This window comes from Silurus aristotelis (genome assembly GCF_946808225.1).
Source record: "Silurus aristotelis genome assembly, chromosome: 29".
In the NCBI taxonomy this organism is placed as follows: domain Eukaryota; kingdom Metazoa; phylum Chordata; class Actinopteri; order Siluriformes; family Siluridae; genus Silurus; species Silurus aristotelis.
This window is the reverse complement of record NC_139602.1, coordinates 8,543,154-8,562,747: the sequence shown is the minus strand read 5'-3', so window position 1 is coordinate 8,562,747 and position 19,594 is coordinate 8,543,154. Positions and strand designations below refer to the sequence as shown.

Genomic DNA, 19,594 nt, shown 5'->3' with positions numbered 1-19,594 from the left:
CTCACCCACCTGCCAGACATCAGCCTGTGCCCTGCTCTCCGTTCTGCCCTGTTGCCTTGGAGCCCTCATCCACACTGAGCTCCACACACACACACACACACACACACACACACACACACACACACACACACACACACACACACACACACAGCCTCTCGATCAGTCAGTATGAGAGCCAGCTCTGCCTGTGCCAAGCCTGCATTTCAAATAGAACGTGATTCCTCGCCTTTTGCACTCAATTTTCACCTTTCTGAACATCTTTCTGCTGAGTTTGGAATAAACGCACAGGCAGGAAGGAAAAAGCTATATCTACAGTTTGAGTTCTTGCCTTTTATAAGTGCAGCAACTGGGTTTAGGTGATCTTTGTGTGTGTGTGTGTGTGTGTGTGTGTGTGTGTGTGTGTGTGTGTGTGTGTGTGTGTGTGACTGTGACTGTAGGCTTCTCTTTCTATTTCTGACTCTGCCTTTTCTGAAGTCTGGGAGTAAATACAAAGCAGGCTGAGGTGCTGATATGACTGGAGCTCAGGAGGCCTGCACACTGCACTAAATTACGTTCTAATGATGACTGAACATAAATGTCTCACTTCCGAATGAAATGTGCTTAGTAGGCCTGATGGAAATGTGTTAAACATCAGTGGTGCATTATGTCCTTAATAAAAGTCTTGAGTGGAACTAAAAGACAACTGTAGAAGGTCAGTGGATTTTTTTTTTTTACACTACATCATCACCAAATGTTTCAAAATAGAACTAGCCCGTTCTATTTGCATGAATTTAGCATATATGTGCATATTAAACTGGATTTGAGTGCTGTTTGAAGATGATGGCAGAATACTGAGAAGGCAAGAAAAATGGCAGCATGAAATTCTGTTCTCTTGACCATACTGTATATAAAGATTTAAAGATCTAGATATATGGCACGCCCTTATGCAGAGCGACTTACAACTGAGCAGTTGAGGGTTAAGGGCCTTGCTGAAGGGCCCAGGTCATGACCTTCCGATTCCAAAATCCAATGTTTACTCAGCTTCCACATCCAGATGGTTCAGACTGCTTTGCTATTGTCACTGGCTTTTCGCATATGAAAAACTAGTTTGCTTTATTTTGCCATGACTATTTTCAGTCTTTCGAAACATCCACACACACATAAAGTACACATACTATGTATGCTCTGTTTCCAGCTCAGTCTCTTTTTCTATCTCTCTTCTAGAGCACTTTTCTCCCTACTTTTAATGCTCCTGACTCCCAATAAGACAAAACACTCATTATCAAAATTACACTCAGGTGTGGGATCCTTAACAATCACCTTCCCTGTCTCTGCTACCTATTCACAGTGGTGGACAAAGTACACAAACTATGTAGTTCAGTTAAAGTATAGATACACTATATAAAATGTCACCCCAATAAAAGTAAAAGTATTTATTTTAAACTTTTTGCTCGAGTAAAAGTCCAAAAGTACTTGCCATGTACTACAATTTACGAATGCACTCATGTATCCAAAGAACTATCATGTATTAAGTCTATTATGTTCCTATTATCAATTTTGTCACACAACTCTTTGATTAATCAACTCAGTTTATGTAAAAAAAGACTTAACACACACACACACATCTATTAATAGAATGATATAAATGAATCGAACACTGATTGATATCTATTCAAATGATCCATAACCCCAAAAACGTTTTCTTAAAAACTTTAGAAATCAAGCAGTTACAAAAAAGGGCAAAAAAGTATTTAGGCCAAACCACCAGCAACAGTGTGTAAAAACCTTGTGGAGACTTACAGAAAACGTTTGATCTTTGTCATTGACAACCATCGCCAAGTATTCAGATGAACGTTTGTTATTGATCAAATACTTATTTTCCACTATAATTTGTAAATACATTTAAAAAAAAAACTTTTCGGGATTTTTTTTTTTCTTATTTTGTCTCTCATAGTTGAAGTGTACCTATGATGAAAATTACAGGCCTTTCTCATCTTTTTAAGTGGGAAAACATGCACAATTGGTGGCTGACTAAATACTTTTTTGCCCCACTGTAGGTTTGGATTTTTGGCAGCAGATATAATTTTATTGGTGCACATGGACCCGTGTGGGTCTGTGGAATAATAGCTGGTCATATTTTGGGAGAGCCGCATTTGTGACACCTTTTGTGATTTAAGTTTCATCACTCGTAGTCATTACACACCATTTCCCTATTTTCCACATGGATTTAACCCATTTGGAAGAGTTCAGTTTATCACTGGTGCACTGGTGATTTGGCAGTCATGAGCTTGCGTTTTTTTTTAATTTCCTTTTCTACCTTTCTTTCATGAATAATCATCCGTGGAGCTATTACGATCAGTGCGAATTCAGAAACTTCAGAAAGTTACAAATGGTTAACGTAAAATTTTCAGGAGTTTTTCTGACATTTTTATTAAAAAGAAAAAGAGTTTTCTAGAAAGTTCCAGCTATGGCTATGGATACAATCAGGGGAGTGATTGACAAGCATTTATTTTCCTATTACAGCATTTGTATGAAATCCAGTGAAATCGTTCCTGCTCATTAGGATTGCTATGAATTTGGCATTTCATGGGCTTCAAGAATGAGATCCCTCCAGTATTCACATTTTCTTTGCAAAGGCAGGATATTGAATCAGGGAGCTATATTATTATTATTATTTTTTTTTACATATTTTCAATAGAGCTCAATGTAAAAATAAATAAATAAATAAATAAATAAATACACTGAAAGATGCAGCGACATGGTGTAGGTGTAAAGCGCTGTGATAAATTGAGAATTGAAGCACACACACAGAAGGCCCTGGTCTGTTTAACATTAGAGAATTAACCACAGTAATAATTTTTTTTGAAGGAGCTTAGTGACAAAGGGACATTTATCACACTAATGAAGCAAATGCTTTGTTTTGGAGTTGGTCTATTTGTCGGAGGAGCAAATTAAGCAATGCAATAGCAACATTAATAGTAATAATAATTTCAGCCCAAAAATGCTGAAAGAAAATTCCAAAAAAAAAAAAAAAAAAAAAAAAAAAAAAGCAAAAACAAATAAATGTTACAGACCACTGTGAGGTGTGTGTGTGTGTGTGTGTGTGTGTGTGTGTGTGTGTGTGTGTGTGTGTGTGTGTGTGTGTGAAAAGCAAAAAAATAAAACAAAACCAGATGTTCTTTCCTTGTTCTGTCCCCAGTAAGATGCAGCTCTACCTCTGCCATGTTAATCTATGTGACTTTAGACACTAGCAGCAGTGGTGTGAAAGAACGCGCTCGAGAAACAGTTCAGTGACAAGAAATCGATCTACATATCAAATATGGATCACAAACTATTGGTCACTTTCTAAATAATAAAAGTTTAGCGCATCTACTAGTAATTAAAAATATAAATAATTTGTTATTGCACAGTTTTACGGATTTGTTAAAAGACATCGCCAAACAAATGGTAACTTGTATCCGATGCACACTTTTTCCAAATCGATTCATCGCATCATTAACTTGCCGATGTTCCGATGCGCATTGGAGAATCTTACCGTCCCTAATATACGTTTATGTGTGTGTATATATATAAGATGAATGTGAATTCTGTCTGCACTCCAGTCCTCCTCACCTCAACATCATCAGTACCTGACTTTATTAAAACCATTGTGTCAAATCTACACAAGCACACTCCAAAAATCTATCTATCTATCTATCTATCTATCTATCTATCTATCTATCTATCTATCTATCTATCTATCTATCTATCTATCTATCTATCTATCTATCTATCTATCTATCTATCTGTCTGTCTGTCTGTCTGTCTGTCTGTCTGTCTGTCTGTCTGTCTGTCTGTCTGTCTGTCTGTCTGTCTGTCTGTCTGTCTGTCTGTCTGTCTGTCTGTCTGTCTGTCTACACACACACTATGTAATAAACTTGTTTTTGTGTTTCTGTGCTGCCCCTCTAGATACTGTCTGCTTCTCACTTGACTATTGCTTGTTTTTTGACTACAGCTTTACCTCTCAAATTTGAATTTGAATTAGATTATTCTGCCTCTTGATTCAAAACAAAAAAATGAAAATGCATTTGCATCAGCTTCTGTGAGCTTTCCTCATCTTATGTGACACTTATGAATGTTATATGAATGCCACATGTAGCTAGATAAATCACTCAGAGCACATTTTAGGATACACAGCAAGTACAGCATGCATTATCTTCATAGAGCAACGTACATTTATCTCTTTCATACAACTGAGCATCTAAAGGGCCATGCTCAGAGGCCCAGGATTGGCTGGGATTTGAACTCATGATCTTCAGATCCAATGACTCAACCACTAAGCTTCCACCTTCCCATAACGCATTTACATTTATGGCATTTGTCAGATGTCCTTATCCACTTACATTTATCTCATTTATACACCTGAGCAGGTACGGGGTAAAGTGCCTTGCTCAGTGGCAGCAGCTTGGTGTGGCTGGGATTTGAACTCACCACCTTCAGATCCAAAGTCCAAAGCCTACTATATCTTTCTGTTATAGGAAATAACTTGCTGGAGCTTTTCCTTCCTAAAGACTTATATTTAACTAAATCACTTTTTAAAATATTTGTATTTCTTAACATGTTTATAAAAAATGTAACAGGGGTGATAATGATGATGAGGATGATGATGATGATGATGATGATAAGGATTCTGAGCTGCCCATGTACGTTCTTCTTCCAGGTCCGGCCGTCCAGTCAGCTTCATGGTGGTGTTCAACACACCAAGTCCTCTCAGCAAGATCTCATGGGTCAACCGTCTTCATCTGGCCAAGATAGCGCAGAGTGAGTGCTCGCCCTCCATTTCTAGTCCTCCACTTAGACAACGTGTCATTCAGAGACGTGAAAAGCGCTCTCAATTGCTGAGATGTTTTTGAAAAGCCGCTTGACTGACAGGCTCTAAATGAAACGTCTGATGCCACCGCTGAGCGTTTTTCTTCTCCTCGACTCCTTTCGTGAGTTCGCCAGAAGAAAGACAATTTATATGACATTCTTCTGCATGACCTTTTTTTTTTTTTTTTTTTTTTTTTTTTTTCATGACGTGTGAATGGCTGGCGTGGTTAGAATGTCAAAATATTAAATATCAAGTCTGAGAGCATTTCTGAAAACCTGAATTTCTGCTTGAAAGTGTTCAGGCTTTCTGATCTCCACATTTACCAGCCTATGTATACAGAATGTACACAGTATCTCCTACATATATACAGTATATATACATGTTGACCTTCAAAACAGCATCAATTCTTGTTTTTGAAGGAACTCAGCAGGAAGGTTGTTCCAAATGTCTTAAGGAACTAATCTCAGATCTTCTGTGGATGTCGGCTGTCCTAAATCCCTCTGTCTGTTTAGGTGATCCTTGACAGACTTGATGATGTTGAGATCAGGGCTCTGTGGGGGCCAAAACTATTACTTGTAGGACTTGTTCTATTCTATGCTGAAGTTCTTAATGTCATTGGTTGTATGTTTTCTGATTTATTCAGACGCCTCTCCAATGCTATTGATGTTTTCTATTGATATGATGGATGAGTATCAGCCTGTTTTTCTCAGCATTGAGGACATCATTAATCCTGACCAAATCTCAAACTCTATTCGAAGAAATGCAAACGTGCAGGGACCCTCCAGCATGGATAACTGTTGCCTGCCAAATGACTAGAAAGAGAGGATTGGGTGAGAAAGAAGTGGAAGGATAGAATAGCTAGGATGAAAGGAAAGAAAGAATGGCTTTGTTGATAAAATAAATTTTATAAAAGGTAGGGGGGGGGAAGAAGAATTAAAGAATTGGCAAGGAGAGAAACAATGAAAAAAAGAATGAAGAAATGGCTAGGAAGGATGGAAAGGAAGGAAGGATAGGAAGAAAGAAAGAAAGAAAGAAAGAAAGAAAGAAAGAAAGAAAGAAAGAAAGAAAGAAAGAAAGAAAGAAAGAAAGAAAGAAAGAAAGAAAGAAAGAAAGAAAGAAAGAAAGAAAGAAAAAAAGAATTGAAGAAATGCCAAGGAAGGAATGACTTTGAAAGAAGCAATGAAAAGAAATTTAATAAAGAAATAGAAAGGCAGGAGGAAAGGATGAAGGAAGGGCTAATAAGAAAGCATTAAAAGAAAGAAATGGCTAAGAAGGAAGGAAGGAAGGAAGGAAGGAAGGAAGGAAGAGGGGGGAAAAAGGACATGAAGAAATGCTTAGGAAAGAAGTAAGGAAGGAAGGAGTGAATGGCTGGGAAGGAACAAGTAGAAAGGAAGGGGGAAAAAAATCCCATCCTTTAACTCGGATTTCCTCTCAGCTCCTCTCAACCCCCTGCCTCAGCAGCTCCTCCTCTCCATCTCACATTGGCGTGTGGAGCTGGTGACCATGCCGGCTCTGTAGCAGTGTCTGTAATCTCTTCTCCAGCCTTCAGGAGAGCGTTTAGACGAGGCAGGCGTATCGTCGGAGAGAGAGAGAGAGAGAGAGAGAGAGAGAGAGAGAGAGAGAGAGAGAGAGAGAGAGAGAGAGAGAGAGAGAGAGAGAGAGAGACGAGTCATGCGGGATGTTACAAAATGTCTCCTAATAAGGCAGAAGACGGGGTGAGTGACTGAACTCGCGTTGTTATCTACCAGCTTCTCTGACGTCCACGGTGCTTCATTACGGCTCCTGATTAACAGGAAATGGGCTGAAATTTCAATATCTGTGTGACTCATGCGTACGACCTTGTGAAACTTGTTAAGGTCATGTGCTAGGGATCTGACGGTTAGAATGATGGATGATGGCGCAGAGATGCATTCACTTATTTATTCATTTATTTACACACATTATACAAATTTATGCCACAGTAAGGCTGGTTGCATCCTCGAATCTGATTGGTCAGTAGGTAACTTGTTCAGAAAGTAGTTCCGGCTTTTACATGAACAGTGGGTTGATATTAATGCACTTTTATATAAAAAGTGTCTGAGACCTTTAATAAATAAATGTCACTGAGAAATTTCTATTGTATAAAAGGAATAAAACACTTTAGGTTGTGCTTTTATAGGAAAATAATCAACTTCAGGGTGGTTTCTTTCTTTTCTTTCTTTCTTTCTTTCTTTCTTTCTTTCTTCTTACATTTTTGTACTTGTCTTTTTGCTTTTTGTCTCTCTTTTTCTCATAATTAAAAAAAAAGCTTTTATTTGTCTCTTTCTTTCTTTCTTTCTTTCTTTCTTTCTTTCTTTCTTTCTTTCTTTCTTTCTTTCTTTCTTTCTTTCTTTCTTTGTACTTGTTTTTTTGCTTTTCTGTCCCTTTTTGTCTTTCTTTTCCTCATAACTTAAAAAAAAGCTTTTATTTGTCTCTTTCTTTCTTTCTTTCTTTCTTTCTTTCTTTCTTTCTTTCTTTCTTTCTTTCTTTCTTACATTTTTGTACTTGTCTTTTTGCTTTTTTGTCCTTTTTTTTCTCTCTTTTTCTCATAATTTTTAAAAAAAGCTTTTATTTGTCTCTTTCTTTCTTTCTTTCTTTCTTTCTTTCTTTCTTTCTTTCTTTCTTTCTTTCTTTCTTTCTTTCTTTCTTTCTTTCTTTCTTTCTTTCTTTCTTTGTACTTGTTTTTTGCTTTTTTGTCCCTTTTTGTCTCTCTTTTCCTCATAACTTTTTTAAAAAGCTTTTATTTGTCTCTCTCTTTCTTTCTTTCTTTCTTTCTTTCTTTCTTTCTTTCTTTCTTTCTTTCTTTCTTTCTTTCTTTCTTTCTTTCTTTCTTATACTAGATGTATTTGTTCTTTTACTATACTCTTTTTTGTAGCTTTTCCAGATTTTTTCTCATAGCTATTTAAAATGCTTTTCTTTCTTTCTTTCTTTCTTTCTTTCTTTCTTTCTTTCTTTCTTTCTTTCTTTCTTTCTTTCTTTCTTTCTTTCTTTCTTTCTTTCTTTCTTTCTTTTTTTCTTTCTTTCTGTTTTAAATTTTTTGTTAGTTTTTTTATTTTTTACATGCCTATAGTTTATTGGTCAAAACCAGTCAGACGTCTGCACATTAAACCCAGCAGAACTGAGCCCTGGTTGGTGGTGTTGTGTGTAAAAGTGTATCCTGCGTTTGAAAGTGAAAGTGCGGCATGACGGCTGTGACGAGGAATAATATCTGGATTTATAGAAACGTTTTTCGTTTAGATTTTATTTTTTTTCCGTCGTCTCGATCTGCTTTGCATTCGTGCCACGGCGCTGAGAGATCGTTTTATTTTGGAAGATTGCTAGTGTTTTGCTAAATTGTTGTGTCCACAGGAAGAGCAGTTACACTCGTCCGTTCCGCTTCATCAGCTTCGGGGGTGAAAATGCTTTTATGGTGATGAGCAAATAACAATCTCCACTGACACTAAGTGGATTTTGGCAGATTACAGCTGCTGGGAGAAACATAGCGAGCGAGTGACTGAGCGCAATCACAACCATATTATACCTCCTGCTTCTTCAGAACTAAATCCACACACCCCATCACACTCCTCTTTCTCCATCACTCTATCACTCTCTCAGTCTGTCTCTCTCTCCCTCTATCATACTTCCACTCAATCTCTCTCTCTCTCCCTCTATCACTCTATCACTCTCTCAGTCTGTCTCTCTCTCTCTCCCTCTATCATACTTTCACTCAATCTCTCTCTCTCTCTCCCTCTATCTCTCTATCACTCTCTCAGTCTGTCTCTCTCTCTCTCCCTCTATCTCTCTATCACTCTCTCACTCTGTCTCTCTCTCTCCCTCTATCATACTTCCACTCAATTTCTCTCTCTCTCCCTCTATCACTCTATCACTCTCTCAGTCTGTCTCTCTCTCTCCCTCTATCATACTTTCACTCAATCTCTCTCTCTCTCCCTCTATCTCTCTATCACTCTCTCAGTCTGTCTCTCTCTCTCCCTCTATCATACTTTCACTCAATCTCTCTCTCTCTCCCTCTATCTCTCCATCACTCTCTCACTCTGTCTCTCTCCCTCTATCAGACTTCCACTTAATCTCTCTCCCTCTATCTCTCTATCACTCTCTCAGTCTGTCTCTCTCTCCCTCTATCATACTTCCACTCAATCTCTCTCTCTCTCCCTCTATCTCTTTATCACTCTCTCACTCTGTCTCTCTCTCCCTCTATCAGACTTCCACTCAGTCTCTCTCCCTCTATCTCGCTATCACTCTCTCAGTCTGTCTCTCTCTCCCTCTATCATACTTCCACTCAATCTCTCTCTCTCCCTCTATCTCTCTATCACTCTCTCAGTCTGTCTCTCTCTTTCTCTCTATCATACTTTCACTCATTCTCTCTCTCTCTCTCTCTCTCTCTCTCTCTCTCTCTCTCTCTCTCTCTCTCTCTCTCTCTCCCTCTATCTCTCTATCACTCTTTCACTCTGTCTCTCTCTCCCTCTATTATTCTTCCACTCAATCTTTCTCTCCCTCTATCTCTCTATCACTCTCTCACTCTCTCTTTATATCCCTTTTATCACTCTCTTTATAAATCCTCCACTCTGTTTCTTTCAATTTCTTTATTTTTTTTTATTCATCTATTTTCCTTCCATCACTTTCTTTATCTCTCTCTCCTCCTTCTTTATCAAGTCTCACTCTCTCACTCTATCTCTCCTTTTATATCTATCTCTCTACCCCCTCTCTTCTATCCTTCTATTACTCTATCATGCTCTCTTCTCTCTCTTACCTCTGTTTGTCCCTCACTTTTCCACTCTCACAATTTTGCTTCCTGTATTTGTTTTTTTTGTCTTCTTTCTTTCTTTCTTTCTTTCTTTCTTTCTTTCTTTCTTTCTTTCTTTCTTTCTTTCTTTCTTTCTTTCTTTCTTTCTTTCTTTCTTACTCCTACCTTTTTACCTTTTACTTTCATTATCACGCTTTTTTCCTTTTGGTTATATACTCTTTATACTATAATAAGATTATACTCTTTTTTTTTCATTCTTTCTCCCTTCATTTACTTCCTTTCATTCATCCATCTGATCAATTTATCTCAAATTACAGTTTTTAAAATAAATCTTTTTTATTTAATTTGTTTCTTGTGTTCTTTTCTGGATAAGGTGTCTGTGCTTACCCTATTTGTTTCCATGGTTACTACATTACTTTATACTTTCTCTGGGTTGTACTTCCTTTTCTTTATTGAAGCTCGACATCTACTCCTCCGTGACCACCTTCTTCGTGCTCTCCAATGACACGCCAAGGTTGTGTGGGAGATGTGTAAAGTCAGAAGCTGAAGCGGGTTTCTCCTGCGCTAGCGGTACGCCACCTGGCGCTCAGTTGTCAATTATCTGTTAATTACATCACACCTACGCGTTTCCCTTCGCATTTAACAAAATGGAATTACAAGCAGAGGGAGGACGTTGATGTAATTTCATGCGTGGCCTGCTGTTGCCAAGCTTCTCCCCCCCCGGTGGAGATGTTATCCTGATAAGCTCCATCGCATCGCCTCTTCCACCTGGGGCTAACTAATGAATCTGCCTCAAAGTACTAACATCAGCATTCGCTTCACTCATCCACCAGGAATGTCATGTGATGGCTGACACCACCACTCCAGCTTCAGTTCCATCTCCAGCTCCAAATATAGATCCAGCTTTAGTTCTGGTTCTAGCTCCAGCTTAAGTTCCAGTTCTAGTTCTAGTTGTAACTCCAGTTTCAGCTGCAGTTCTAGCTCTAGTTCCAGCTACAGCTTCAGCTTTAGCTCTAGTTCTAGATGTCGCTCCAGTTTCAGCTTCTGTTCTAGCTCTAGTTCCAGTTGCAGCTTCAGTTCTAGTTCTAGATGTCGCTCCAGTTTTAACTTCTGTTCTAGCTCTAGTTCCAGTTTCAGTTCTAGTTCTAGGTTTCTGTTTAAGCTCTAGATCTAGTTGTAACTCTGTTTAACTGTTTAAGATTTAGTTCTAGCTCTAGTTCCAGTTTCAGCTTCAGTTTAAGGTCCAGTTTCAGCTCCAGTTCTAGCTCTAGTTCTAGCTTAAATTCCAACTTAAGTTCTAATTTTAGTTCTAGCTCCAGATTCAGTCCCAGCTTTAGATTCAGTTTCAAACACAGCGGTATTTTTCAGTGATACATTTTCTAGATGCATGTTATTTTTTATTTTATTTTTTATTTTATACATTAATGTACTTGTTCATTCATTCATCTATTCATTAATTCATTAATTAAGTTGTATTTATTCATGAGTTCTTTCTTTCTTTCTTTCTTTCTTTCTTTCTTTCTTTCTTTCTTTCTTTATTTTGTTTAAAGAAATTGATATATGTCTGTCTGTCTGTCTGTCTGTCTGTCTGTCTGTCTGTCTGTCTGTCTGTCTGTCTGTCTGTCTGTCTACTCTTGTCCATGCTTGTCCATGCTTGTTGAGTGTATTGTAGCTCCCTTTGTTTTCTGTCTGCAGTGTAGTGTTTTATGAAAAAATTGTTTAAGGAAAGTAAAATGGATTAAATATGGATTATTACTGAATGTAATTAGAGGCTCATCTGTGGCTATTCATTAAGATTTTCACTGTTAAACTCTCAGACTCTGTTCTTTTAACCAGTCACAAGAAACACACACCCACCCAACCACCTACACAAACACGCGAACACACACACACACACACACACACACACACACACACACACACACACACAGTTGGAGGAAGTAATAGGTTTAAAATGATACTGTATGTAATAAAATCAGCAGGAGAGACATGGTCGAGTCATCGTAGCTGTGTGGAGCTGTTTGGAGCTGTGTGAAGATGTAAGGAGCTGTGTGAAGATGTGAGGAGCTGTGTGGACGTATGAAAATGTTTTGAGCTGCATGAAACTATAAGAAGTCTAATGAGTTGATTGAGCAAATAAAAGAAACAGTGGAGTAATTGTTAACTTGTGGAAAAAGAAGCAGCTTCTGGGCTTTTACGCAGATGAATTAGGGGTGACAATGTGTGACTGTGTGTGTGTGTGTGTGTGTGTGTGTGTGTGTGTGTGTGTGTGTGTGTGTGTGTGTGTGAGAGAGCGAGAGAGAGGGAAGGAGGGAGGGAGGGAAAAAGGTAAGACGTTGATCGAGACCAGCTTTCAGCACTGCCACAGGGGGTCGTGAATAAGAAGCAGGCGGCTAAAAGCTCACCTCAACTTTTCCATCTCTGCCTCAATTCTCAGCACACACACACACACACACACACACACACACACACACACACATACACACACACACACCTCTTCCTTCTCCTCTTTCTTATCTTTTTCTCCAGGTTACATATCCTCCTTTTCTGCTTCATCTCACAGTTCTTCATTTTCTTTCTTATGTTTTCTTAAGGAAATTTTTTTTTTAAAAGAATGGGACAAAAAAAGAAAAAGAAAGGGAGAAAGATAGAAATAATGCGAACAAGAATTTGAAATGTTAAAGAAAGAAAGAGAAAGAAAGAAAAAGAAACTTTTTTTGGGCCACATTTACATTGGATTTCAAACATACTCTGATATTTGCAATATAATACATACACCTATACCTATGCTGTGTTTTTCCGCACCTTGTATTCGGAGCATCCAGTAATGTTATTCTCTTCATTTTGTGATTTTCTATTGCTACCAAGTCCGCTCTTGTAAACGGTATCGCGATCATAAAGCTATGTTTTCATCTTTCCACTGAATATGCAAAACAGCCTTGCTGAGGAAAGCTGGGTTGTTTTATGATCAGTAAACATTAGCATGAATTCAATTAACATTATCGCGGCTTTGCATTGATTCCTGTATCACACCGAGCGCTGTGGCTTGTTTAATTACCCTGAGTTATTTTTTTTTCCCAACTCTGACAGACCAGATTGGCGTCAAATTAATCATGTATAGATTTAACGCGACAAGCTGATGCCTCTCAATAACGATAATGTGTAATTAGAAATGCTTTTCAGAGCAAAAACTAGGCTTATTTTTATAATAGCGTGCAAAATTTCCCCGCGGGCCTAAATGGCTGCAGCGGCTTGGCCCATCACTGCTAGAGGCTGGCTCTAGCGTGCCTTTGGGCTCGACTCCAAAGGCGCTTAAGCTCTTGATTCTGCTAAATGCATCAGAGCATCAAGCCCACCGAAGCTGCTGGTTCAGCCCTCGGCTCCCTTTGGCGGCTGCCTGCAACTGTGCACTTGATGAATGTATTCAATTATGCGTTCGGGAGGTATTAAAAGGTCGTTTGCTTCCATCCGACAATGGAGCGGCTGTAATAGACGTTGCCGCCACATTTGCTCGTGATGCCTTACTGTACGTGCGAGACCCGTAGACGCTGTAAAGCACGGATAAGTTACAGCACTAACTTTTATTTAAGTGGAATACCGCCATGTGAAATAGCTACTAAAAGAGCTCCAAAGCTGAAAATCAGGCCAAGAATCCTCAACAAATGTACCGTACAGAGTGAACCGGCGACGGGGTCGTGAGCGAATAAGGCTCATTGATGCACATGGGGAGCGAAGGCTGGTCCGTGTGGTCCGATCCAACAGACGAGCTCCTGTAGCTCAAACTGCTGAAGAAGTTCATGACTGCTCTCGACTGTTTTGGCAGCAAAAAGAGGGACCAACACAGGTGGTCATAATCTTTTGCCTGATTGGTGGTCATTAAGTAAGTAATTAAGATGTTGGATTTCTAATCCGAAGGTCATGATTTCAAATCCCAGCACCACTGCTGGGCTCCTGAGCAAGGCCCTTAACCCTTAACTGCTCAGTTGTATGAATGTGATAATTGTTAGTCACTCTGGATAAGTGCGTGTGCTATAAATTCAAATGTAAAAACAATGAGACATTGTTACAATCAAATTCATACCTATTTCATCATAAAATCATTTTAAAGTATTATAATATGTTTTAAAGTAGGGTCCCTGGTGGTCTAGGGTCCCCGGTCAGGGAACCGACCCCAGCCATTAGGGTTGCACAAGCCTTAGTGCCGGTCCCCAGCCCGGATAAATGGGGATGGTTACGTTAGGAAGGGCATCCAGCGTAAAAACATGTGCCAAATCAAACATCCGGATGGTCCTCTGTGGCGACCCCTAATGGGAGAAGTCGAAAGAAAGTGTTTTAAAGTGACTATCGAATGGCATCTTGCCTAATCATGTGTCTTATTTAATCTGACCTCACTTACTGTAGATAACTCTTCTAAAGTTTGGAAGTTCGGATGGAATTACATGGCGTTAAAGTATGGAATGGCAGCCATGTTGGTTTGGTTTTTCCTTTTACCTGAAATAAATCTCCAACCTTCCTCCTCCAAATCAAACCGTTAAGCTTCCACCTCCATGTTTGACTGTGGGGGTGAGGCTGTCTGCTAACATCTTCCCCCCTGTTTGCCATCTTACATAAGTTCTTCTTTTACAGACACAGATGTCAAACTTTGACTCATCTGTCCATAGAACTTTCTTTCACTCATTCACTGTCCAACTCCTGTGTGTGTCTCCAAAACCATAAAAGATGGGTGACAGGTGATTCCATACTTTTGACAGGCACTGTTTGTATTTAAGGAACCTTAAAACAAATTTCTTGTGTGTCCTCCTATGCATCATTGTACACAGTACATTCGGAGACTTGTTTATGAAAGAATAATAATCACTGTGAACTTGACTCTAATCTCCCACCCACCACATTCATGACTGTTTTTTGAACCAAGGAATTTTTCAATTAACCTCCAAATATGTAAATATCACAGATTCCTGTTTTGCATCTTAATCCCCATGGTGATAGGCAGCATGTGCTCATGTTTGTGTTTGGGTCCTGTCTCCGCCCCCTGTGCTGCAATTCGCTTGCTTCCTGATTGTGTCCAGCTGTTTTGTGTTAGTGCTTGATTAGCTTGTGCATATAAATCCTACTGTTTTTATGAATCGTATATCGTCTGAGCATTTTCCTTGTTTTTTTCGATGCCTGTTGTTTTTTTAGTTTTATACTGCTTCCTGGTTTAGATCCCATCTTGCACTTGTGGATATTTCTTGCTGTTGCTGACAAGCTGTTAATTGGCCTGCAATAAATTGTAATGATTGTTAAATTATGCTTATAAATTATGATAATTGAAACCTTCAGCAATATATGGGTTATGTCATATCAGTGATGTAAATCATATGGTACACTATTTGGACAAATCTATCGGGACACCTGACATTTCTAGACATGGTTCTTTTCCAATCTGTTACTCCAAAATTGGAGGAACACAATTGCATAAAATGTCTTTGGATGTAATGACATTAAAATCTTCATTCGTTCATTCATTTTCTCCCGCTTATCCGTAATTCGGTCGCGGGGGCAGTAGTCTAAGCAGGCCCCCGCCTTCGACTGCTGCCCAATCCTCACAGCAAAATTAAAATCTTCTTCAATTTAACTAGGAGACCCAAACCTTTGGGATACATCCGAATGCTGACTGCATCCCAGGCCTCCTCACCTCATCATTGGTACCTGACTTTATTAACATCCTTGACCACAAACCTGCACAGTTACACTTCATTATCTAGTGGAACATCTTTCCAGAAAAGTGTAGGTTACTATAAGAGCATTTAGGGATTAAATGTGGAATGGCATGTTCATGTAAATCTTATGGTCAGAAACAAGTTATATATGAATATGAATATGAAAGTCAGAACTTAAACTCCATCCTGACATTGGTTATTTTTTTTTTATCTCTTGGCTTTAGTTTAAATGTTTTTTTCCAGTTTTAGGCCATGCCCACTTCTGGTTGAAATTATTTACTTGCTATTTTAGGTGTGAACAAAATGCCTACATTTCTAGGGATTACTAACCTGTTGGGATATTCAACATTGTTCATTCCAATTTATCGTCTTCATACACAAAAAAAAAAAGGATCGAAACATTGGCGCACGTTTATACGCGCATTTGATTTCTTCTATTTTTTTATTCACATGTACACAAAAAGCCTGAAGCACCGCCTGAAGTTCCCTTTCATAATTAATCATGTAAAAAAATGTGCTTTATAAGACATGACACTTTAATCATAAACACAGTGTTAAAGCTTCTGGCTTGCAATTAGACCAGTTAATTAGATGTCATATTCATGTAAATGTAAAAAAAAAACAAAAACAACAACAACAAAAAAACAACAAAAATTAGGAGGATTTCTTATTATTTAACCGAGGCAATGAAGCGATTTTGTGTACCACCTTGAAATATGTCTAATCGTGCATGCTATTCATGTGCTTAAATTTATTCACGAACAAGAACTTTTTTACTCGCTGTCTAACACTTTTAAACCCCCCCAATTGCATAAATCTCCAGGCTGCAATCTGATTAATCGGGGGATTAAAAAAAAATAATAAAAAAATAAAAAACGCTGATGTAACCAAGTCTTTTTTATGAAAAAATTGCAATTATTTTATATGATTCGGAATTTTTTTTTAACTGCTGTTAGGCTTATATTAGACTTGCTAGGGGAACTGCGATATTGCTAAATCGGACTGGACACATTTGAATAAAATGTTGAATAATTAAAAAAAAAAAGCAGCCCTGATATTAGTTGTGACTGAAAGACAAAGAATTTCAGGTGTATATTAAAGCACTCGCAATATCTGCGATGTTTGATCGTGCTCGATTGTGTCTACAGTAACAGCTTGCACAGGGACTTGTATTGCAGGTGCGCCACTTTTAAGAAAAAACAAAAAAAGGGATGTGTACAATTCTTGTTTTTTTTGATGAGGTTTTATATAAGGAGATGTTTAACATAGTCTCCAAATGTGAATCCTTTGTAACAGAAAACAGAAGGCTGCCAAGATGAAGAGCTTTGTGGTGTCTTACTAACATAACAAGCTGCATGGATTTATTTCATCATAGTAACCTCAAGAAGAATGGACAGAAAGCGAGGCTGTAAAGGGAACAACAGGAACATGTTTAGCGTAGAGTAAACAACTTTAGCTATGATGCATATAAAGTATGACATGCTAAAATTAGGTCAATATGCTTTGGTCACTGCCTAATTCAAACTCCTTTTTCCAATCACAACTACCACACACACACACACACACACACACACACACACACACATACGCACACGTATTTAAAGTCATTTAGTAGCCAATTTTTCAGACAACTACAGCTAGCATAAAAACTTTGGTTTATTGAACGTGTCTTGGAGAAAATACCTGGGAGTTTAATGTTTAAAATGTTTCAAAACAAAGGTTGTAGGTATAAATCCCAGCATTGCAATGCCAAGTTTGGGTCTATGAACATGGCCTGAACCCTAATTGCTCACTGTATAAATATGCTCATTGTAAGCGACTTTGGATAAGGGCATCTGCCAATTTCTCTAAATGTCCCTGTTTGTTGCCAAGTCAATATACAGGTAGGCTCTAGTTTTTCGATCTTACAATGACTATATCATTAAGACAAAATTATAAACTTTGGCTTGGCAGGAAAAAGTAGAAGCAGTATATATGCAGTACGATAGGTTGGGACAATTCCAGGATGTAAGGGATGTTTTATTTAAATTGTCTCTGTGTTAGAGAGGGTATTTTCTTCTGGGTTTCTGGTGTTTTAAAGCCCAGTTTTAGCTCTTGTCTTTATACTTTTTATCGGCATCTCCAGACACTACAAGTGCTCGTTTTGCTTGGCTCCACCCTCCACTCATGACCCGGCACTCATCCACATGCCTGCTGCCGCATACATATATACTGTAATGTTTTGCTAAACCATGTACTGTAATGTGTTAAATTATTCTCAGATTACAGTGTAATTACCCCATATGGATCACTTTTCTTTAAGAAACCTGTGTAGGCTAGGCCAGGCTAGGCTAGGTCTCGATATTTTCAAGCTACGATAGGCTCATCGGGACACATCTTCATTGTAATGCAGGGACTACCTGTGTGTGTTTGGGTGTATATATGTGTATATATCAGAATTAACGTGTTAATAATGCTTTAATGCAAATTAATTTTACTGGGCACTAATTTCATTAACCCACTATTAATTCAGCGTGCATTTTTTTCACGATTTCTATTAAGAATAAATAAATAAATATAAATGGGGCTTAAAAATGATAAACTTAACCAAAAAAAATGTTTTATAAATAAACATTTGGTTTTTTTTGCTGCTCCAAGTCTCAAATCAAGCACCGATCTGCCATGATGTACACATCCGGCGATTAAATCTGTCCGTGTGGAAACATAGCAAAAGTCCCGTTTGGTGTCCTGATGATTGACGGAATTCCAAACACCATAATAACTATAAAACATTTACAATATTATTTTGTGTTCATATGTTGAGTTTGGTTTCACTCATAATAAAGCAGAACTGATAAAAATGTGCGATTAATCGTGATTAAATATTTCAATTGATTGACAGCTTTAATATATATTATATTATATATAATATATATGCTGATCTATTCTTGTCTCCACTTCTTTCTTCCTTGACCTTTTTCGTTAAATACGTGTGTGTTTAGCAAAATCTCCCCAAACTTGCAACTGTATCTATCCAGTACTTTCTTAACTGACAAACATCTTTATGCTAATAGCAACTCTGCATAACATCATAACATCGCACTCCCCCACTATTTATTATTCTCCCACAGCAGCACCACCTCATTCCTTACACATACGCCAGATGCAGTGGATACAGATTAGAATGTGAAACCGCTCGTGTGTTTCTTTATTACCCACAGAGAGCGACAGGCTTTAGTTAAAGAGTGCTGGCCTTTCTAGAGCTCTGCTAGTTCAGGTGCAGGAAGTGCACGCGAGCGGAATGCATGATGTCCGACTCATTTGCGATGCTCGCCCTCACGTCGAGGCCGGAGCAGTGAGGTTGGGTCAACTGTCCGTCTCTCATTAATGCTTCATTCAGTCTGCCACTGCGGCATTGTGTTTATTATTTGTTTGGAGGGGAAGCTTCCGGTATTTGTCATCATTAATGTATTTCAAAGGGCTGAAGGTCAGCACAGGTGGTCCTCCGCTCGAACGCCAGCCGCAACATGATAAAATGTCGGGCTGGGTGTCATGCTCTGGTTATTGAATACTTATTTAGATTTTCGCCACCAAAATAAGTAAATCACTGTCTTTATTTTCTATGTGTTATTTATTTTTTTTATGACAAGGCCAAGCTTATAAGCCTGCATTCTGCTTACTTTCCACATGTTCTTGCAGTCCTCATGATGCCTTGTAGACAGAGACTTTATGAATACTTATTTAGGTTTTACAGACACCTATAATCAGGTAACAACACTATTTATAGGGATATGTCCTTGCTTATTATGTAAAAATCTCAGCTATTAAATTAACAAAAGCTGTCCTTATGACTCCTGTTAGGTTTACAGAGTCCTCATAATCCTTATGTAGGTTTTATAAATGTCCATGGGCACTTAATTAAACTGGAATATCAAATCTACTGGCTGTCTATTCTCAGTAATGTTCTGGATGATTTCCCTATCCCCCATATTTAAGACAGTGTCTGTATTTATGGATGATTATGAAGGTTATAAACAGAACTGGCAACCCAGCAACAACTATGTATTGAAAATGACATGGTTATGACATATAAATGGGAGTTTGGTCTCTTTAGGTATCTGTGTAGATTATAATAATACTTTCATGATAGCATTATCTATTGTTTATGACATTGTCATGTAGGCTTTTATCGTTCTCTGTGTAGTGACAGTGATCAGTTCAAGACAGGGTTATGACACGTTATGTCAGAAGGACATATGCTAATCATTTCTACATGTCTTTGAAACTGTCCCTTATCAAACGTATTAATCGTTATGATAACTGACA

At 38.2% G+C, this 19,594-nt stretch overlaps 1 protein-coding gene across 4 annotated transcripts in view; it reads left to right on the top strand.

Moving 5' to 3' along the window:
- arhgef10la (Rho guanine nucleotide exchange factor (GEF) 10-like a) overlaps positions 1-19,594 on the top strand; it is a 183,645-nt gene that overhangs the window by 86,625 nt on the left and 77,426 nt on the right. For all 4 annotated transcript variants that reach the window (XR_014532458.1, XM_083535258.1, XM_083535257.1 and 1 more), the window contains one exon: positions 4,679-4,779. Coding sequence is in view for 3 of the 4 variants with exons in the window: in XM_083535258.1 (XP_083391384.1) it covers positions 4,679-4,779 (101 nt within the window). In the remaining variant the exon portion in view is untranslated. The remainder of the gene's footprint in view (positions 1-4,678; positions 4,780-19,594) is intronic.